This window comes from Zeus faber (genome assembly GCF_960531495.2).
Source record: "Zeus faber genome assembly, chromosome: 18".
NCBI classification, from domain to species: Eukaryota; Metazoa; Chordata; class Actinopteri; order Zeiformes; family Zeidae; genus Zeus; species Zeus faber.
Genome location: NC_137210.1, coordinates 7,397,889 through 7,420,723, shown reverse-complemented (window position 1 = coordinate 7,420,723; position 22,835 = coordinate 7,397,889). Strand labels below are relative to the sequence as shown.

Here is a 22,835-nt window from a genome sequence, read left to right as displayed (position 1 = left end):
GTAAACTTTTGTCTCGGATCAGTGAGAAGGGGTGGTACATTTTCATTGCTCTGTTCCAAAACAATGCGCCGCCAAGGAGCCGCAGCGAGGCTCTGGTTCCCATTAGGGGCCAAATTAACAGCAGCCACTTCTTCACATGAAAGCGACGATATCCCAACACAATTAGGGGGAGAATATCGGCGTTCAGAACCGGCCGAAGACGCGTCGTAGGGGAGCGTGAGCGAAACAGGTAGGTTTCAGTTCAGATGAATGGCTTTGTGTGGCAGCTGGGTTTTATTGCGAGACAGAGCCATTGAAAACAAACTATAATCCCCATTCTTTTGAAAAAAAAAAAGGGGGTGCGTGGCACTGGCTGAATAAAAATTCATACTGGCACACACAATGCTGTTGTTCGGCAGATCGGGGGCTGGTTTCTTTCATGCCTCGCCACTCTCAGAGGTGACCCGACACAGAGAGAAAGAGATGAAAGGCCTCTCAGCGGCTCACCCAAGTGCACATATTGTTCCGCGCATATACTCTTGTGCCGCATTATAGCTAATTATTTAGACCCAGTCCCCCTCCCTGCCGCCCGCAGAGACGCCTGTCCACGAAACTTGTGTGGGAGCGTGTTTGTGCGACCCCGCCTGCAGTAATTGTGTCACGCAGCCTTTCACTCTTCGGCCTCTTCCTTGGTAGAGGGAGCCGATCTGTACATGATTTGAAATCCATAAAGACCGCTTAGATTCTTGTCTTTTCATTCTAATGCACATATTATTGTGAACCCTCGCGCTCTTATTAGTAGGATGGAAATGCCAACACCGGGGAATGTATGTCTCTTCGACCATCATCTAATGCTGCACGAGTCGCGTTTTGCGTGGACCCCTGCGTGTTTTTTTTTTGTTTTTTTTTTCTGTTATGTGTACTTGCCCGGGTAAGAAATACTGAAAGTGAGCTGCCACGGATGACGCAGGCCTCTCGCCCAGAGTGTTTTTCAGCTCATTTTCAGATGGTAATTTGCCTGATCCAAAGCAAACTCACAGAGTGTAAGTAAGCGATTATATGCATGGCCGACAATCCCTCAACATGCCCGCGGTCCTTTTTCCCCCAAACACAGTTAGTCCAGCTCTTTGAAAATATAAGAAAACGCTCAGAGAAACAAATGAGGAAATGGGGGCGGGTGGGAGTGGGGGGATACCAGATGATCTTCTCTGCATAGGTATTTTGTATATGTTGCTTCCCGTTCTTTCTAACATCTCAAGATTCCTTGATGAAAAGCCGAAGTCTATATAGGCCTCTTGGAAAGTCTGTGCTTGCTTTCTCAACGTGGCGAGAGCGCTCTTTGCGGTCGGCTCGTTTTTTTTGCGGTACCCATCTATCAATCGCCTTTTGATGGGTGGACTTTTGTAATTTAATAGCGATTGACCTGAGCCAGCAGAAACCTGCTGTGGGAGACAAAGCCATCACATTTATCATGGGAGAACAGCAGGGCATTGACTTTTCTTTGAGTATTGTCAATCCACTGGTATGGTGCAGAGGGTAATCGAATCAATGCAGGGGCCATCACGTGATCAGCAGGTGCTAAGTTCTGGCAGGCCAAGGGGATCCCACTGCCTTTTTTACACATTCACATTGCCTTTGTGCACTTGTCAGGCCAAGTATGTTTATTTTTCCCCCTCACCCCTTGGGAGGTGGACACAGTCAGGTGCTGAACAGAGAGGGTCATTGAATTATCATCATTAGGGGCTTTGTTGCATTACTCCCTCTCTCCCGAAAATATTCACTTTGATGATGAATCGGTTGTTACTGGTCCCTTTTCAATTGATGAGCACGAAGACAAAAAGCCATGCGCCTATGTAAATGCATGTGTCGTCTTCTTCAATTTAAAGGATATGAATGCAGATTTCAGCTCAGAACATTTTAAAGAATAAGACATTCCTGCCCCTTTCTTCTTCAGACCTCCCTATTGATGCCCGGTTTTCATTAACTCCCCTAACTCGCTGCAGATAGCTGAAGCTACTTTTAAGTTGATTAGGAAAATGGTCTTTGGCTACTTTTAAAAGCCATTGATGTGGCTCCTTTTCGGAGCAGTCCGTCAGCTCAGGTCTCAGTGTGATTGACTCCTGGAACGAGGCTGCCTGGAGCAGATGGCAGGATATCCTGTTTGAAACGTTCCCCCGGAGGAGTTCAAATGCAACCGGACTTCACGCCAGCAAGATGAAGATGGTTAAACTGAAGAACAAATCAAAAACTTTTCTTCCCGTCTGATGTGTTCTCTCTTTTGATTTTGAGGTATCGATATAATATTTTTTCATATCCAGTCTTAAACATTAGGTTGCCAAAGCCAAATGTCAAATTTTATTTGAGTGTATATTTCTGAATGTAGTTTTTTTATTTATATCTGGCATAAGTCTGACGACTGTTTTATATCCTGCTGAAGTTAGGTAATATATTCACGAAAACCCTTCCACTGGAGTACAGGAATGTTTCCAGATAATAAACAGAACAAATAAAGAAAAAATAGTTGCCATGCAGTCCATAAAACAGAAGAAGAAGAAGAAGAACAGATGAAGAAGTTCAGATACAAATACATGACCTGGCTTGATGATGGTGTTGAAGAGCTAATTTTTTTAGACTGCTCTTGAGATAAATAGAGGACTCTTACGTTTGCATATATTATAATTATATTATAATATATTTTGCGCTGGCAGTTTGGTCCGCCCTTCTTTGCAAAAGTCCAGCATTGCATGTTGAACCATTCTTGGGTGCTTTTTGAAGTGTTTCTGGTCTTTGTTCTGCTGGAAGAGCCATGACCTTCATGAACTTTCTGATCTCCTGATTTCACAATGCAGCAGAGCAGCCACCGGTGCATCACTGAACATTCGTCAAGTTTGACTGTTCGGCAAGCTGAGTTTGCGAGCTGGATGTTGGCTACAGTGCCGCGAGCCTTAAACGTCTTGATCGTGAGCATTTTGCACCTTGGACACATTTAGACACAGGAACATCAAGGTATTTTCTTTCTTTTATTATCTGTGATTGATGCTCAACATGCAGTGACACAAAATGGCAGAATGAGAACTTTTCTCCATACAAACTGGTTGAATGACTAAAAATCAGATAACAACTTCCAGTATTTTTCCATTTTTTTCCGCTGCAAACTGCATATGTGGATATCAAAAGATTTTTTCAATTGAACAATTTTCAGAAAGAAATTGTGAGTAATTAAAAAGAAAATATCCAAGGATGCAAACATCGGCCACAACTGTACATTAATTTAAGCTGAAAAAATCAGTCCACCGATATAACATTCTATCCTTTGGGGTTTGGATTAAACTGTAGACTTTTATATATTGTTTTACATAGAGAAGACATCATAGTTTTTCATCTTGGAGAGCATAGGATTTTCCCACAAAAATATCTGCAGTCGACAACAGAGCAAAATACTCAATGTTTTATCTCGTTGTTTACATTTGTTTTGACACAATATGGCGGATTTAGCTGTATTTCTCTACTTTGTAATTTGCAGTATGCGCCATCTGAAATTCTAATCTGTACAGTGACACTGTTGTAACCTGACCAGACAACGAATATGCCTTCCCTAACCTTGCAGGGCTAAAGCCACTGTCTGCAATCGTCACCCTGAGCCGCTCATCCTCAGAGGACCTGACACTCATTTCTAAAATCTCCTTTTTGATTACTCGCGAGTCACCGCCGGACAGCCTGTGAGGGTGGGAACTTGGGGCCGGCCTGATGAGAACGGGGGAAGCCTAATCACACCACCAGTTTCTTAAGCCTATCGTTGACATGATGAAAACAGCTGTTGGCCACCTTTTTTATTTTTTCATTCGTTTTTGCTTATTTGACGTCACACCTCCAGTCTTTAATCCCCCCCCCGGCGACCACATCCGCTGTCATCTGCTGTGTCTGTTGGAGTTCTTTAGGTTCTAGGAAAGTACTGAGCGACGCGCTATAGGCGCGGACTAAAAAGGTTCGCTGCCTTTCCACATTGAAACTGGAGGTATGGCGGTGACTCTGCTCTCAGCCGTTTGTGTGCCAGGAACGACCACAATTGAGTCCATATGGCGCTTTGATGTCGGAGGAGCTAACTGTGATGAATAGGAATGAATTAAGGATCAAACCCCACATTGGTGATTTGTCCTTAATACCAAACCTTTGCTAACAGAGACTGGCGTCGCTTCGGTGATGACATAATCAAGAAAAACGACTGTTTTCCAAACCCGGCTTAACAATGGAATCATTCCATGGCCGGGGTAACTTTACTCATTTTCTTGAACCAAACATAGGTAGAATGTGAGAAACTGATTTACTGTTTGTACTCTTAAACTTACGGAAACATTTATGACCCAAATAACGGCAAGTGTATCCGGTGGGGACGTAGACAAGAGTGATGTGATGCCGAGTTACATGTAGGTAGGGCTACTACGCTGGGGCGACATGCCTGCCCAGCGGCCATTTTGAGTTGGGGCGACAGGACGATTCCCACATCCCTGACCCGAGTTGGCTCCGTGTTCCCCGGAGAGCCTTCTCCCCTCCGCGTCATTTTAAATGTTTATGAAGGGCCTCGGATGAGATATATCTCTTGTTGGGATGAAGAAGGAAAATGACAAGCATGTAACTGTGGCTGGTTTCACAGGGAATGACATCATGGGACACATTCCGGGGGTTGGGGGGGAGGTTTTTTAATTTTTTTATTTTTTATTTGAACAGAATGAGTCCTAAAGCTGTTCTCAGGAGACTTATGGCTCTTGTGTGTACACGGATGATGCACACACAGCGTTTAAAGAGAGTGAAATAATAATCTGTTGGCCAAACATGCTCGCAGATTCAGCAGCTTTCGGCAAATTTTTGTGGCAGTGACTGGCAAGAGTAATCTTTCTCTTTTTTCCCTGTCTTGGATTCAGGTCTCGTCTTTGTTTCATATGCCTGAATCCTTTCCAATACCTGTTGCAATTTAAAAGTGTTTTTTTTCTTCTTATACCTTATATGTCAGTCCGTGGACAATATTGCTCTAATCAGAGCAATATTTTAATTGTTTGATGTGGTTAAACAAGAATGCCAGGTGACCTTTTATTGCGTTGAATCAATGTAAAAAAAAAAAATACAAAATCATGCTGACAGTCGAGGATATTGTCGTGCCATTTTTAGGTACGGCGTACTGGGTTTTCATATATCCTCTTGTTTTTGTATTAGACTAAATCCTTCTCCTCTATAGCTTGTGGGTTCAATTTTTTTTTCTCTCCCAGCTCAACCTGAATGGATAGCAAATATGAGAAAAACAGGTTATATTTGGTGCTTTTCAGGGTATTACCCCTAGGTACCACACGGCAGATGCCTGGTCTTCTCTTTGGCCCGGGAGTAATCTGCTCGGGCCTGATGTCACATTTTTGCCGGCCATATGCACATTACATAATTATACTTTATACCCCACAAAATAGAATCTGCCACCAAAGGAGCGCGATTTCTTTGCACTTTTGACACTTTGAGCCTCGTAGCCTCTCGACTAGACTGAGAAACCCAAGAGAACTCCTTGCTCCCCTTTTCCGTCTCGATTTTCGTCTTAGTCTGACCGCGGCTCGGGAATTCCCCCGTAGGCTGTGTGACCACACAGCCTCTTGACGGCCACGCAACAACGAAACGCCCAACTCAAACCCCTCCACCCGCCATCACTAGTGAAGTGTCAGGGAGTGGACATAGGAGAGTGGACTGCCATCTCCTCTGACTAAAGGGTCAGCTCATAATGACTGTAATGTAGATCTTAATGTGCTTTAATGACCTGCCCGGTCCCCACTGTTGAGGCCGTCCTTCCCCCAGTGGACTGACTGGCCTTCCTGCGTCAAAAGCAACAGCACCATCAGCTGCGTTCAATGGCTGCGATTCAGAGCTTTATGCTGATGAGATTGTTTTGAAGCAATGTCCCCCCGGGACAGTAGCCTCAATGCTTAAAAACCTTTCAGTCCTTTACTCTGACCTCACAAGCCAGCGCCAGTTTAAGCCCCAAGGGGTCCTGAGGAGCAGGGATTCGCTGCTGGACCACCTTAACAGGGGGAGGCTCAATTTACTGGCACGGACGCCGCTTTCAGTCGGTCGTTCGTACTCACTGCTTCCAAAGATCACTCCGACTGACCTGCAATGTTCCTGTTCATGAAGCTCTCAGAAGAGTCGAGGGAACTATTATGCACGTCTCACGGCTGTGTCCCATGAGTTTTAGGAATATAGCAAACTATTTATTTGGTATACAAGTGAAATAATGTCCAGACTGCTTCGTCTGGACATCAGTATGGTGCCGATACTGATACCTAGTCTTGAATATGAATTTAAACATCACATACTGATTGAATGAAATTGCAGGACACATTTATTGTCCATAAGTCTGATGTAAGTCGCCTTGGACAAAAGCGTCCAAGAATAAATGGAAATGTGTTGATTTTGCCGCATTGACTCTACAATGGTTAGGTATCAAAATAAAATGGTATAGCATGTTTAAATATAGACAGCATTGCGGTAATTTGTAGGATGGTGTATATATTCCTTTGGGGCAACAGGGAGCAAGTTTCCTTTGTGTTGCTTGTACACACTGTACAGTTTAAGGGCCACCGCCCTCGTCCACAGTGCAGGCTCACCGTGGCTGTAGATCCATGCCGTTTTTCATTACCCAGCGGGAGAGACACTCGTGATTATTGCCAATAAAGAAAATTAGATCAAATGATTTTTGACTTTGACTCTCCCCTTCATCCTTTCACATTTAATCAAACGCACAGAGGTAAAGTCATCACAGAAATTGCTGTTGATTTATAAATAAGCTAATTGGTGGCATTTTCTCTAAGTACCTCTCCCCCTCGCTCTCTCTCTTCCTCCTTCTCCACCTCCTCCTTCTACTCTGTCAGTAGATATAACCACGTTTTTATAGCCCCTAGTCAAAACCTCTTCATCCAATTTCTAAAATGGCTTATCGAATACAATTTTCCCAGGGGCCAGCGAGGCAGCACCATTGGTCATACCTAACCACAAGCGCTTCTTTGTCAGGCCTCCGAACGAGCCCGCCTGAGAGAGATGAATCCATGTCTATATCAGTTATGTAATGTATCCATCGGACCACTCTCACTATTCTGGCATTTTTATCAATGGCTTGTCAAGGTAATGTCTTGCTACTTGGGTCTCTGAAACGCAGCTCTAAATTGCCTTTATAGATCCTAATAATGCAAGTGCTCGCCGGAGATGGGCAGCGTGTAACATTTGTCCTCCGGCTCTGCCTTATGTTTCTGTGCGTTTTTTATGCTAATTTTGTACACCTAAGGCAATATTATCGCCCATTACGGTAGTCATTCTGTCTCCGTTAGAGGGCTCTATTAGATCAAGGGGATAAGTGCTTTAGGTACTGGGGATGAATAAGGAAGCAGGCATTAAGCCATTTCCCCCTCAGAGGTAGAGCCCCTGCCCAGTTGAACATGCGTTTGAATTGGGTTTGTTAATATTTCAGACTCCAAAGGTGTGCTTATTTTTACTGACGGCAGTGAGAAGCACTGAGAGAGGCAAGGCTAGAAATTAAATGGGGGGGTGCCCTCTTTAAATAAATTCATAAATTCGACGTACATGTTTTGACAAATGAATGCATGCATTTGTATATCTTACATTATCTTATATCTTATAGTTAACTTTTATATTGCTTTTTAATTCACATTTCAAGCAGAAACTGTCACTCAAGCTTTTCACATTTAGTTGTATAAATAGTTGAATCTTTGAATTCAACCCTCATTAGAAACTTGAATGTTCAGCATAACAATAACATAACGTCGCCGTGCCATGTTATTTTCTCAGCAAAAGTTGAGCTTGTGACAGCCGTGGGTTAGGTCCGCGGCCACACAGAGAGGGGAAAAAAAATGACACAAAAAACCCCGGGCCCAGACTGCCTCAAGAAAGCCCCCCGGACCTCCCCCACTCCCCTCCTCCTTTCTACACGCCCGATACAGTCCACCCGCCCTCGTAAACTCACCCTTAGCCACGAAGGCCTGCCCCGGTGCCAGCGCTTTCAATGTGTTTCCCATTCCTCTTACAATGACATCAGCATCTTTCCACGCTTGTTCTCCTCCGCGCGCTCTCTCCACTTGATCCAAGGAAAGCAAAGCGCGGGGGGGGGGGGGGGGGGCGGCTGGGGCTGTTTCGGTAGCGCCCCGAGATCCCTTTGTTTGCAGTTGGACTCAGTCGTTCGAGAGCGGGGTACGACGCTGGGGGAGGTTGCGAAATAGTGTGTGGCAGCAGCGTATGCAAACACTGCAGCTGATTCTATTACATTTGCGGCGCAGCCTTGGCGGACTTCCCCCCACCCCCACCCCTGAACGCAAGCACCGCAGCTGCCCCGCAGCGGCTTCTGCCGTTGATGACATCACGGAGGCTTCACATCTCCAGGCTCCAAGGTAGCGCCGTTTCCCGACTCCTTGTGCAACGAAACGCTGACCCACTTTAACCGACCTTACCCTTTGAGTGGTGTAATGATTTTGCCACCGGGTAAAACAAATGGCGTAACAAATGAAAAACAAATTAAGTAACGTAATGTCCCTTTCTTGTCCTTTACGGAACTTTGATATATGCCGTTTAAACCATATTAATTTATCGCTATAACCCACCTTTCTAATAACCCCAAACAGAGCAGTGGACCCTGGCTCTCTGAACACAGGACCAGGGGAGGACCCACAGCAAGGCCCTTCCATCCCTGCGGAGACCCAGACTAAGCCCCTCCATATTGTGTGGCCCCACAGGTGGTAAGTAAAGAGTTTTAAGAAAATTATCATGTACTGGCTTTGAACCACACACTCGCAGTTCGTTTTGACGTGGAGATCTTCTGTTCTTCTATCAGAGAGCACATGCTAAGATTTACGCAGTCAGAAAACATGTCGTCCCAGCAAGACTCTCTCCCTCTGCCGGCGTGCCATGTCATCAATGAATACAAAGTAGTCACGCAAAAACATAATCCAATGATCACATTGTCCACATTTGTGTCTGTGTGTTCCAACCCCGCAGAAGAGTATTTGCTTGTGATGATTAGACAGTTGTTTGACAGCAGACCAAGGTCACAGAAAATAACTTGCATTTGCGTAACAGTTGTCAACAAGGGAAGGCGCTATCCAGATTTTTACGGGACGAGTTTTGTTTGTTATCTTGCATCAAGTTAATAGTTTGTAGAGCGGTACGGCTGCCAAAAACCTGTTGATGTAACATGAGCTTGTGTAGGTGCACATCTCAGAGACATTCATCACTTTTTGGACTGTCGTTTGTCCCCTGCTCGGCTCTGTCGACGTTGAAGAGAACAGACAAAAGCCTTTCCTTGAGGGATTCACATTTTTCCCCGCTGACTCCTCGGCAGCAGGTCTTACTTTCCTCATCAAAACACAACTGTAAATCAGATTAACAACCGCACAGACCACTGCGTCCACAGCACTGGCTGCTTGGCGGCCATTGTTGGAGGTATCCATTGCCGTTCCCCTGCCCTCTGTTTGCGCCGGCTATCTGTTTTTCACCTACTCTTGTATCAGTGACAAAAGCACCCGTCATGTAATCTCCTCTAAACTGAGCAAAACACAGATGGATTATTGCTCCCAACATCCAAGCTTCATAAACGTTGGCTTTATTCTGGGCTAAATTAGGATTTACACTGAAAGAGAGAGAGAGAGGGGGGGGCGTGAGGGATGAAGAGAGACGGTGAGAGAGAGATGCCGTTAATCTCCCCGATTGAAGCCTCTCTCAGTTTGTTCCATTTTGCCCTCCTCATATTTCCTCTCCCGCCCTTTACTTTTTTTTCCTTTTTTTTGTCCTGGTCGGTTGCAGATTGTTAATCTGTGTGTGGCCTGGATCCTCAGATTACAGGACCGTCTTATTGCAGGCGCTGCTTTCCAGGGGAGGGCTTGCTTTGGGGGGGATGGATGAAGAGGAGGGAGGGGATAAAGAGAGTCCCGCAAGTGGACAGATGTTTACAGGTGAAGATGGCTTCGTGCCACTGTAGCACTAAACAGCAGGGGTGGGGAGGAGGGTCACACAGGGAAGTTAAATCTCTCACTGTGCTGGATGGACCACAGCTTTAGCTCTCAGGGCTCAGGACCACTAAGGTTGATCAGGATCAGCTTTTACCTCAAGAGGATTGCCGTCCCGGTGGTGCTCTGATTGCTGGAGGGGGGGAGGCAGAAAAAAAACTGGCACTCTTTAAAGGCAGTCCAAATGTCACTGGCGTAGTCAATACTGTTTAAAAGTTTCATTTTTGACGGTTGTTAAGCAGGGTTCAGCGATTGGCTTGGTAGCACAGAATTTGGCACACTGGTAGCTGCCTCCTACCTATTGCCAAAGCAGAAGAGTCAAAGGTCTGACCTTGCGGCTAAACCTTTGCCTTTGATATTGTTGATATTGTATTGATATTATTATATATTTAGCAAAATAGATTAATAACGTAGTCAAGTCAATAAATCAATTGTGTGGCCAAGTGGATGATTTAAATATGGTGCGATGAGTGTTGTACATAGTGTATATGCGACACTTTATTTGGAAATGAAGCAAGGTCAACCATCAAAGAAGAACGGTGCACGGGGGAGAAAAGCAACACCCATTCCATTCTGAAAGAAAAGGCCTGGTTGGCAACCCAGGCCAGGTCTCGAGATGATGATAAAACAGCAAACAGAGGCCACGGCTAGGAGCTAAGAGGCAGAATATGGAAGTCATACAACAGACGCACGCTGCATGAGTCATTCCTTTAATTGTTTTCTTGGGAATGTTTTTGCTTGAAATTTTTATCAGTTCGTCATGGTAACAATTAGCCCAGATCGCATCACAAGTGACCCCTCCTGCCCTCAAAAAAACCCCCCAAAAAACTAAAATAAGACTTTCTTTTTTGGAGAACGAGGAAGGTCTTTGAAGCGGCAGTCAGACCATGTGATGAAACCCCCCACCCTCCCCCACCCCCACACACAAAAAAAAAAAAAAGTTGTAACTGATGCTAATGAAGGTCTTGGATCGGGACGGTTTGGAGTGGCGTGATTCCTCCCCTGGGCAGGGTGGCCCGACTCTGACTCTGCACTGACAGTGTAAACACTTCTATTTGTTTCGCTTTCATTTAGATTTTGGAATTAACCGAACGGGGACCTTGAGAGCCCTGCCTTATTTTTTTTTCTTCATGGGCAGAATTCAATAAGTCCTTCAGTAAGTTTTCCACGAGTGAAGCACATGAAAATAACAAGTCCACTACTCCAGCCCTAACTACTCTCCCGTTTAATTCGCACCGCGCTCTGCTTTAGCTCCTTTGAAAGCCATACATGTGTGGAATCCCGGGAGTTTATCCGCGGCAGTTCCCACATGGTTGCTTTTTAAGACGTGAAAATTTTGCCTTATTTTTTTTAATCAAATGTTTGACTGTAAAGTGTATATGCACCCCCCCCCCCCCCCCCCCCTTGTACAGTACTAGAGTCGACTGTCACAATATCTCCTCCAACAAGCCCTTCTTTGTCTTTCAAGTGTCCCCTTAATTAGGGCTTCAGTCGTTTGGTTTTCTGGTGATAGGGCTCATTTCACATTGTGCATTGGAGTAAATAGTATTTGAATTTTAAAACACACCTCTTGGGTGCTACATAAAGGGGAATATTTAATCACTGATCTCTAAATGAGAGGATCTTATTTTCTTTTGGGTTGGTACGTTATGCATATTAATGAGGTTTCTCTGGTACCCACGGAAGATAGCTATACTTTTTTTCTGCACTTGATCATTCCTGTTTCTCTTTTTTTTACCCCTTCTTGTTCTGCTTCCCTTCATTTCTTGATCAGCTTCGTTCATGTTGATTCCTGTGGTCACTGGAGTCTTACAATCCTACAGACAATCCTTGTGAGAACAAGGTGATCGTGTCGGACCATGTTCATAAAGGTGGTGTCCGTGGCCAACACCACCTGGCCTAAACCGCCAATCTGACAATTTTAGGCGGAGTGTCTGGACACCCTGTGGTAGAACATGCTACCATTTGTCCCCATGGTTGTTCCAGTAAGACCTTGTATTGGTAAGGCGTTGCGTGGCATCAATCAGGTTAGGGTTTGTTTGTTATTTTTAAGGGGATTGGGCTCAGCCACATGGCCAATTTTCAATCCACATCTCCTAGTACATATTGATATCACCATATGTATTGTGTACTGTGATATCCCTATATGCAGATGATTAACAAATACCAAATACATATCGGATCTGTCGGACAGCCACAGTCCAAGACTTGGGTCCATTTTCTTTTTGTTTTGTTTTTAAAGCCAGCGTCATGCCCCCAGGTGAGCCTTTGTCACCTGACAACTCGTGTGAAGGAGCAACTCAACCCCCCCCCGCCAACCCCGCCCTACCCTGCCCCGAGCCTCGCCCTTGCCCTCGCCTGGCATTGAGACCACGAGCGGACGCGCTACCTTAGATTAGAGAACAACCTCTATTTGCCTTAGCGTCAGATTAGCGGGGGCATCGGCAGTGGGGGTGATTACGGGGAGATGATGCCACATAGCTTTTGTTTGTCACTCACCCACTAATCAGCGGGCTGACAGCTCAGACTTGGTTGACTGTCGCTGGGGGTTAACGGTCCTCATTAAAAGATCTAGGTCATCAGTAGGGAGCCGTGCCTCGTGCAGCCGTGCGGGGAGGTGTATGTGCTCGTTTGTCTGTGTACACATGTGTATGGCTTGTGCATGTACTATGTGCGTGTGCGTATTTACAGATTTGGGTGCGTCAAATACATTTATGTGTGTATCCTTGTGTGTGTGTTTACACATCTGTTTTAATATGTCCTTATGAGTATACTTGTATACACACGTGTACATCTTGTGCATTTATATGTAGGAATCTGCATGGGTGTGTCAGATTCCCTTCTGTGTGTCTGTACCATCAATTTAGTATGTGTATGTCCTTGCTTATGAATATATTTGTTTTTTTGGTGTGTGCAATAGTACGACTGTATAATATACAGTCACACACACACACACACAATGAATATTATTCATTGTGCGTGTGCGTATTGCGTGTGCGTGCGTGCGTGCGTGTGTGTGCCAGCGCATGCCTGCGTGCCCGTGCCAGGGTTTTGCTCAGGAAGCTCCTCCTGACAGCCATAGCCCACACGTTAATTAACACTCATTTTCCTTCAGAGAGGGAGGGGAGGAAGGGGGGTTGTGGGAGAGGAGCACTCTGTTATCACAGTTTCATTCAATCATTGTCCTCTCCTATATCAGTAATGGGGGAATAGGGATTCATGCCTTGTGCAAGGAGTTAAAAAGGCTAGGAAATAAGGGAATTAGCTTCTTAACCACAGGGGAAGCCAGTGAATATGAGCGGTGGAAATGAGAATAAATAAGCCTCCTCTAATACCTCACCTAAAGAAATCCCACGGAGGTACTGTGAGCGCCGGAGGGGCTTCCTTTGTCAACCCCCTCCGCGTTTTGGTGGAGACCGTTTGACCTTCACACGGTTTCCACACTTTCTTCCGCTTGAAATATAAAGATGTTTTTTCTTCTTAAACACAATACGATTTAATGGGAGTGGGGGGCAAATAATGGGTCCTCCTACGGAAGGAAACAATGCGACAACATGAGACGTCTAATTGTTGTTATTGACCACCAACGAGGCGCTGCGACGAGACACGGGAGACAGAACAACACAATGCTGACTCTGTTATATAGACTGCTCCACTACAATTGGGCTCTGGCAAATTCACCATCGATGTCGGCTGAGTGCCTCTTTCCAAAGACCTTGACCTTCCAAAGCCCCAGGACATTGCAGATTATACAAGTCACCACCAAGATCCCCAATGACAACATTACAAAACACCAGGGTGTCGGCAGGTCCCTTATATTCAGTTTTCCAAAAAATATTATACATTAAAAGTACATTCAATTGTCTTATATTTAAATGTATGAGGTCTTTTCAACATTTCAACATAAACGTTTATTTAATTAATCCATATATTTCTTTTTGGTCAAAATGAGTAAAGTTCTTCTGCATCAGAGGCACCATTTATGATGTTATAAATAAGGCTTCCCCTGAACAGAATACTTCAAGCCAACTAGAGAGAAATCCAAGACAATCCTTGTACTTACCTATCTGAAGTTAGATTTATTCCAGTACCGAATCAATTAACTTACTCTCGGACCTGAAGGACTCTAATAATGGTTTATACCTGGTTCCTACCTAATACATACCTTTGCCCTTTACTAAATATATTGCACTTACCTTTATGCTTACCTGCAACTATTTAATTAATAAGCAAGAGATGATTCGATCCAAAAATCTGTGTAAGATTTTCTTAAAACATATTAGATGTTACTCTAATACCCCAAAAGACCTACTTTGGCCAGCCAGACCCTTTTCAGTTCCCAGATCAAACCCCACTTGTCTGCCTTGGCCTCGACATCAAAGATATCCCTTGTGTTCAGTCCCGTCCTGTGTAACAGCACGTAACAGCAACACTAGCAGGTTTACAAATCACCTTTCAAAGCCTATCCATATCACGGCACCTGTTATTTACAGCAAAAAAAAAAAAAAAGGTGCCAGCGGATGTGAGTTGTCACAGTGCGTACCGTTTTAAACCTGAACCACCCCCGCCCCCCCGCCCTTCTTTATCAAGATGAGTGTCGAGATGAGTGGCGGGCCGCTGGCGGCGCAGCGACATCTGCTCCGCAGCTGAGCACGGCACCTGCGTGTTAACTAGGAGCTCAGCCTCGGCGGTGGAGTGCACGCGTAGAGGCTGAGTGCCTCGGCAAGCGACGCAGCGGAACGGGGACCTCGTTGGGCTTGTTAAAGCCCTCCACCTGGCGCACCGCAGCCTCGCGTATCACAGTCAATTGCCCTCCAGGGAGCGCTATGATCTCCCCCACAGTCTGCCGCCCGCTCGCACGCAGCTCAGGTTGTTTATCTTGTGTGTGTACGTGCTCTTGGATCGTTGTGTGTGTGTGTGTGTGTGTGTGTGTGTGTGTGTGTGTGTGGGCGTGCGTGCGTGAGTGTGTGTGTGTGTGCACGGGGGGCATCTGAACGCGGGTTGTCTGTTTGTGTTTGTGAAGGGAGCACGACAAGGACCCCGAGCTGTTCTTCAAGACCTTGCTGAAGCTGAAAGAGAGGAACCTGGCCTTTCAACTGTCCGTCCTCGGGGAGACCTTCACTGATGTGCCAGGTGCACACAAACACGAACACACACAAACACGAACACGCATGAACACACACACACACACACACACACACACACACACACACACAGGCCCTCAAAAGATGCTCTTGCAGCTTCATTCGTAGGATGGTGTGTTGCATGATGAGAGCGTACAGTGGTAACTTTGTATGGCTTGAAGAACCTGGAGAACTTTGCTGACTTCTCCCTCACCTTTGCAAAGTTTCGCAGGGGATGTCAGGCTTTACAGCTTATCGCGTACGTCGGCGCACCCGAAGCGCATGTAAATATTCCCGCTTGTAAACTGCACTGGGTTGTTAGATTAGATTAAGGGTTAAGGTCATCCCACGGGCCAACGCGTCCTGCCCCCCGGGACACGTTTTAATTGATAAAACACACTCTCCATTTGCAGCTGATGATGCTATAATGACTTTGGAACACTCAAATGTATTTACGGCGCGGTGTTAAGTTAATTAATACGCTCTCCCCCGTCCACGGCTGGGAGCGAAAGACCCGCTTACGGGAAACACACTCTCTTATATTGCGGCGTAAACTTTTATAGAAGCATAAACAGACGACGGGGGCTGGCCGTAAATTTTGTCTCATATTCAGTAATTACGTTTATGATTGCTCGGAAGGCAATCACATTAGGACAATTTTAATCTACTTTGATTTTCTTAATAGGGTCACCGTATCGATTATTTTCACCTCCCCTTCCCACCCCACACCTGTATTTCCTCCTTATAACTGTGTCTGTGCCCGCATGTCATAAAAAGCCAAAAGATTACGCTTCAGCCTTTTGCAAGCCTATTTGTAAATTAGATGAAAAATGTCTTTCCCCCTATTTTTTTTATTTTTTTTCCATAAACAGCCCGTTCCCTTTCCCTCGGCCTCGCTCTGCTCTGAACATTTCTCGGTCTTCCTGAGCTCATCACTTTTCCTAGCGAGGACACAGCGGCATGGAACTCATTAGAAACACAAAATGTCACGGCAGATGGCTTCCAAATGATAATGCGTTGAGCCGCATTGTTTCATTGCTTTCATTCTCCATTAAACAGCATTCCCTCAAATGGAAATCTAATTGGCCCCGCTGACGGACCTTAGTTAAACAAACAAAAAAAAAAAAAGCCCCCAAAGATTGAGATACCGGACCGAGCAGCTCCGGTGAAGCCCATCAGTCCTCTGGCATTTCACTCAATCAGCGGTGGACATATCGAATCATGAAAGTTGACGGCAATCATAAATGCAACAAAGATATCTGTCGTCAGCAAAAGAGACCGGCTCGTCAACCTATCCTTCCATTTTTTTTTTCTTCTTCAGAGATCTTTGCTGAGGCCAGAGGCCAGTTGGAGTCGAGTATCCTCCACTGGGGCTTCCAGCCCAGCAAGGCCGACTACCTCCAAGTGCTGTGCCAGGCCGACGTTGTGGTCTCCACCGCCAAGCACGAGTTTTTCGGCGTGGCCATGTGAGTGCACCTCACTTTGCTCAATACCATATAATGCTATGTCATACTCAGATGATACTCATCAGAGCGAAAAAGAATCCTGAGACGGAGCTGTGTGTATGCTCCTGGTAAAAGGTCTTGCCCATCGACTCTCTTGACACTCATCGAAATAGCTATTCACTGTATTTGTGTTATATCTGTGTTCCTCTATGCTGTTTTCATTGTTGGTGGTGGGGACCGCCTAATTTCCCTAATTGAAACTGTAGTTGAATTGTAGCATTTTTGGGTTTAGTGAGTGGTCGCGGTCTAATTTGATGCTTGGTGGTGCAATCCATTGGAGCATTTTACTCATAACCTGCATTTCAAAAGTGGGATTCACTGTGGAAATGATCCTCTACAACATAATACTGGACGCTGTAGTAGTGCCTGTGTTATCCGCATGGCTCATACAGTATTTAGATTCAATCCAAAACCGAAAAGGGGAAAAATTGTTTTGGCTGGGGGGGGCCACGGCGGAGTTAACTAACGGGTTGGCCTACAAAGAGATGACCTCACCAGAACACTCTATTGGTTTGGTTTTGTCTGGTCTGGTTTGTTGACGCTGACGTCGTCAGTGCTTTGACAGGCTTTGACAAATGTGAGAAGAAACTTAAGTAAACGTACTTGTAAGTCTTCCCCCCTGCCTTTTTTTTTTTTTGGCAACAATTTTGGCAACTTCTTCAACACCACACCAATGTCTCTTCTTACAACTCAGAGAGAAAATAATATATTGGCCTTTCTGCTTTAGCCCTGGTATTTCTGCCGACATACTGTACATCTCGCTAATGTTCCTAATGTTACGGAAGGAATCAATATTCAAATATTATTTGATCACTTTTCTAACTCTGTGTGGAAAATAGCTCCTCAACAATTACTCTGTACATGTGTTACTCCGTATTGCTACTTTATTGCTCATGAATAGTCCCACTGAACCACTATCAAGGCAGTTCTCTGATTAAGGCAGTAATCAGATCAACCAGAAAATGTGCATTCAAGTCAATATAGTAAAGACGGTGCTCACGGACTGACTCCAAACATTTTCCGTCAAAAAAGGAAATCTGCCCCAGACTAGATAAAGTTAGATGAAATTACACTATTGATAACCAAGGGTTTAAGTTTGACGGGGAGAAACGCGATGATTAAGAAACGTGCAAACGGGCTGCCATAATCGCGCTAATGCATGTAAACACTTCAATCGAATCATTGCCACAGCATGATTATTCCTCAGTAATCAGAGTATTAGTGTGCATGCGAACGCACTCAGCGCCTAATGGAGTGTGAGTTGGTTCCACAGTGATATCAGCCCTGGTAACGCTGTCAACTCGCTTGGGTCCATACTGGAGTGGTCATCTTTCCAGGTTGCCCCCATTTTGTGAATGTAAAATCGGTTGAAATGAAGACGTCTTCAAAAGTGTGAGGCGTCTTACGTGCGCTCTAGATATTCACATTTGAAGACGGAGCCATTCGAAGTCTCGGTTCTCGAATGTATTTTTTATGAAACGGTTGTCGAGGTACAACGGCGTTCAGCCGGGGGCATTAAACATTAAAAAAATATAAACCTCAGTCTCAAAAAGTATGACAAATCACATAGGAGGTTTTAAAAAAAAGAAAAATAGCTTGACGCCTACCAAGGAACAAACGTGCATGACTAATTGATTTGTAGTTTGCAAAGTGATATCAAGTGAAGTCATTTGTAGTGTTCGTGGCCAAAGTGTCAGCTTCAGTGTTGGCAGACAAGCCTGAAACTTTGGAAATGGAGACAAAGACTGATATTCATTGTGTTTACCGTGAAAATTATTTTTCTTTCCCCTCATGCAGATACAAAAAATAAACAAAAAGACAAAAACCATGGCAAGAAACCAGCAGTAATGAAGTTGCTGTAGCTAATTATGGAATTGGGAAAAAAAAAGACTGTCCTTCTGCGTTTGCGGGGGGCGGGGGCGGGGGGGTTTCTGTTTGGGGCCAAACCATTCCCAATCATGTTCCCGCTCCTTTTGATCCGAAACCGAGGGGAACCATGGCACACAAGCCCACCCACCATGCTCTATTGATAGTCAACTTTAGCGGTTGCGGCGTATGTTTTCTCTCTCTCTATGCCTGTCAGCGCATGTGAGCGTCCCGATTCATTCACACGCTTTGTTTTCCGAGTTGGAGACAGACACACGGGAGACGTTTCCACACAGCCCCACCGCCACTCTCAGGTGGAGGGAAACATTGTGAACGTCTCAGACGCTTATTTATTCATTTTCCGCTCTTTCTCTGCCTGACAGACCGAACCCTCCAAGGAGAGAAAAGCCTTTTGCTTTTCGTCAACGTCGCCTAAGATTTGAAACCCCTACCGTCGCAAAGTCGTCACCTCACTCCCCAACATGAAGAGCCAATGCCCCTAGAGAGCAGCTGCGGTCCACTCGTATCGCCCCAGCTGAGGTGTCGCCAATGCGTATCGTCCTCATTATTGTTGAATTCAGCCACTAATCTGATTAATTACGCACAGGCGATGCGAGCGGACGCCTATCCATGCCCCACAGTGATGAAGTAATTATACCCAGCGCAAATGATCAGCTAATTATATTTGAGATGAAAAGCCTGATAACCATTTGCGCGCTTACACATCACGCCGTGACAACAGAACTGACCTTAAAAGTCACTTCCCGTAGACCCTGCCTGTTGTTGAAAGCCACAGGGGGATTGTGGACTCCTCTCACCTCGAAATTAGACGGATTCACGTCCCCAGAATATTCATATATTAATTCAGTGCTCAGCATTAGCTTGAGCTGCTAACATCCGGCAAATTGTTACCTCTCCCTAGACGGAGTGCGACTCATGGCAATTTGCTGCGAGTCAAAGAGTTTGGTCAGCCCCAGTTAGTGATGCAAGATTCGCGAACAAATCTTTTAAAGGTGCAGTGTGTAGAATTTAGTGGCATCTAACGGTGAGGTTGCAGATGGGAACCGACTAAATACCCCTCCTCATGGCGGAGCAACATGGCGGCCTCTGTGAAGCGTACCTGCTCCCTATATAGATAAAAACGTCTCATTCTAACGCCAACACAACGATTCTTATTTTCATGGGATTATACACAAATTAAAACATACATATGAATGTTATATTCCATTTCTACCAAGTCCGTTCTGTAAATTCTACAGATTGCACATTTAAGGGGCAGGACTCAGGAGTCGGGAAAGTCGGTCATTCGCAACTCTGCAACTGCAGCCAGTCACACAGGCATTCACTGAGACTCGACAGTGAGTGGGCGAGAGAGAGGGTAGTGAGTGAGTGAATCTTCGACTCGCGAACATAAAATAATTACCGAAGATCAAATTAATGGGGAAAAAAAGGTGAAGGCATTTGGCATAATCAATATTGAATGTGACTGATTTACACTTTGCATTCCATCAAATAGATAATTTTGACAGAATTGAATCATTCTTCCATTCAAAACTCCGAACCGACTCTTCTGACTCTCGTTACAACGACTGAAACAAACGAATGAAGCGTCGGAAAATTGAACCGATCTCTTTACAGTTACTCGTAAAGAGCCAAATCTCCAAAAAAGAGCAAAAGTTTTCATCACTAGTCCCAGTTCTTTGTACGTCACCTCGTGAAAATAACGGGTCTTGGCGTGGAAAATGATTACGCCGCCTAACAATGGTGGTCAGCAGCGTTCCGATAAGTTTAAGTTTAGTCTCGTGCTGGGAAGAGATCCACACGCAGAACTTCCACATTGTTACCTACTTACCGCCTGTAACAATGAACTAATAACCTATTAGGATTTGGCCCGTCTCCCTTTTGTGACAGTAGGTTTAGGTCCATTCCAGCCGCTCGGTTGGCGTCGACGTCTAGCTAAATGAGTTGCTTTTCTTCCTCGGGTGCTCCAGAACAGGATGTGACTCTACGTTACAGCGTTGCCGGGAAACGTCTGGATCCCCCCCGTCGACCCGTCTGTCCGGAACAGCATTTACTATGAAATGTCCATGAATAGAGACCAGTGTCAACAGTGCCACAATGGCACCCAATCGCGATGAGGCCGTACAGCTCAAGCAATTATTGGAAACTGTTTCCAGTTCAGCTGTGGTAGGGGGTTCAGCACGTCTTTGGCTATGAGAGACATTTTCTGCAAATGGCTTTTTATAAGTTGGGGTCAAAACAAATCAGTGGTAACTGCAATGCCAGTGCACTTTTTTTGTCCTTTTTTTTTGCTGTAGGTTAGAGGCTGTGCATTGTGGCTGCTATCCGCTCTGCCCCAAGGCTTTGGTGTATCCGGAAATATTTCCAGGTAACGTGAATTATTTCTTGACAAGCGCGCCCTATGTGACATCCCATTAAATTGTCAAGGACCCGTCGCCTTTAAAGGTGATGTGCTATTTCTGCGAAAAAAAGTTGAGAAAGGAAGAAGTCTCGCAGTGGATTCCCTTTGTAAATGAGCGCGAGTGGCGCCAAGATATCGCCCTAATTTACCTGATTCCTAAGTCCATAACCGGGCTCTCTCCCCTCAATTAGATTTGCATAAATAATGTGAATCTTTAAAAAGAATATGGGTTCAATTATGTAAAACCTGTCCCAGTTCAGCGTAATATGTATTTTTAATTATAAAAAGTGAGCCGTATCTGGCTTGGTGCTTTGAGGTTTTTGTTCCATTAAAGATGTGTGTGTGTGTGTGTGTGTGTGTGTGTGTGTGCGTGTGTGCGCGTGTGCGCGTGTACGTGTGTGCACCCCCTTGAAGCTGAATATCTGTACTCTACACCTGAGCAGCTGTGTAAGAAGCTGCAGGGTTTTTGCAAGAGACCAGACACGGCGAGAAGACACCGCGTGAAGGTAACGTAGCTCCAATTGTGGCAGAAAGTGGAATTTATCCGGTCCCAAAAATACAGCTCCTAATTTCCCCGCCCTGGGGCTTCCTCCAGGTGGACACCGCCGCCTATTCCTGGGCAGCCCTGGAGGAGAGCTTTAGGAACCTACTGGGAACCCGAGAGGAACACCACTCTGGTCCCTGACCAGACCGAACCGGACCGGGCCGGAAGGGGGAGAAAGGGAGGGGGGCGTGTTGGCTCACTCCATTGGCGGCGAGATGGATCCAGAGGCCCTTACCGTCAAACGGGCGTCTGCCAGGGCAGTTAGCGAGGGAGGCCCCTGCGGCGTCGTCATCAGCTGACACGCCGCCACTGGCCGCAAACCCGCGGTGGCGGTGGCTGCGCTTCGCAGACGGCGAGTCTCGTGCACCTCTCCAGCTCCAAATCAAAGCCAGCCCCACCTCCCCGCACTGGAGACATTGTGTCGGGACCTGTAAACGTCCCCCATCTTCACGTGCTCCGAGGGAGACTCTTTCATGTGTGTGTGTGTGTGTGTGTGTATGTGTGTGTGTGGTTTGAGGGGGGAAGCAGAAGGGGGGGAAAGGAAAGAAAGAAAGGAATAAGGAGAACGTGTAAAAGCTTTCATGTCTCCCATAAGGCGGTGCCACTTCATATATCCGGTTGTATCCATTTTTATCCTTTGTACTGGAAGACGTAAGGCTGCAACCCTGCCTGTGTGTGTGTGTGTGTGTGTGTGTGTGTGTGTGTGTGTGTGTGTGTTTTTTTCCCCTCTTACCGCACCGACAGAGCGGCAGCCAAGTTGTGGCCTGACATGCTATTCCGTGCCTCTCCACCTGGGTTGCCAGGTTTGGGCCTGGGAGCCTCTGGAATAATTTTTTCTCTATTTTGTTGCCCGAATAGACCTCTCAGACTGTCTGGAGAGAGCCAGTAATGAGCGGTTGTTGTTTTTAGTTTTTCATTCTTCTTTGCATTTCTTAACATCTGCTGGGTTTCAACTGGATTTCCTTCATGTTCTTTCGAGATTTAAAGAATACGCATTAAAGGTAATTCTTTTTCTTTTTCTTTTCCGACAAAAGTCAATCCGATTTCCACTTTCTTTGAAGGCGTTACGCGGAGGAAAAAAAGATGAATTCTCTGTGAAAGTTAATGCATGGCAGCTCATTGTACATACTGGAATGGTGGAATCAGTGTATTACTCGCAGGAGAGAAAAAAAAAATCCCTTTGATCCCTTTTTTCAGAAGGGGGGGGGGGGGGTGGGTGCGTTCCACCCTGCCCACGGTTTGGTTTTCCGAGCCAGCCGCGTGTGTGTGTGTGTGTGCGTGTGCGTGCTCCCTCCCTTTTCCAAAATGTAAATCATCGATACAGCTTCAATAAAGCGCGTCTGAGAGGTGCATAGG

The 22,835-nt window shown here is 45.6% G+C and overlaps 1 protein-coding gene across 1 annotated transcript in view; it reads left to right on the top strand.

Moving 5' to 3' along the window:
* Positions 1-21,853, top strand: part of gtdc1 (glycosyltransferase-like domain containing 1) — a gene marked incomplete at its 5' end in the record, with an annotated part of 34,765 nt that extends 12,912 nt beyond the window's left edge. The window contains 7 exons of the mRNA XM_080019526.1: positions 8,298-8,408; positions 8,640-8,753; positions 15,043-15,152; positions 16,464-16,608; positions 20,832-20,902; positions 21,350-21,441; positions 21,531-21,853. Of these exons, the coding sequence (XP_079875652.1) occupies positions 8,298-8,408; positions 8,640-8,753; positions 15,043-15,152; positions 16,464-16,608; positions 20,832-20,902; positions 21,350-21,441; positions 21,531-21,620 (733 nt within the window). The 3' untranslated portion in view covers positions 21,621-21,853. The remainder of the gene's footprint in view (positions 1-8,297; positions 8,409-8,639; positions 8,754-15,042; positions 15,153-16,463; positions 16,609-20,831; positions 20,903-21,349; positions 21,442-21,530) is intronic.
* Positions 21,854-22,835: the final 982 nt, after the last annotated feature.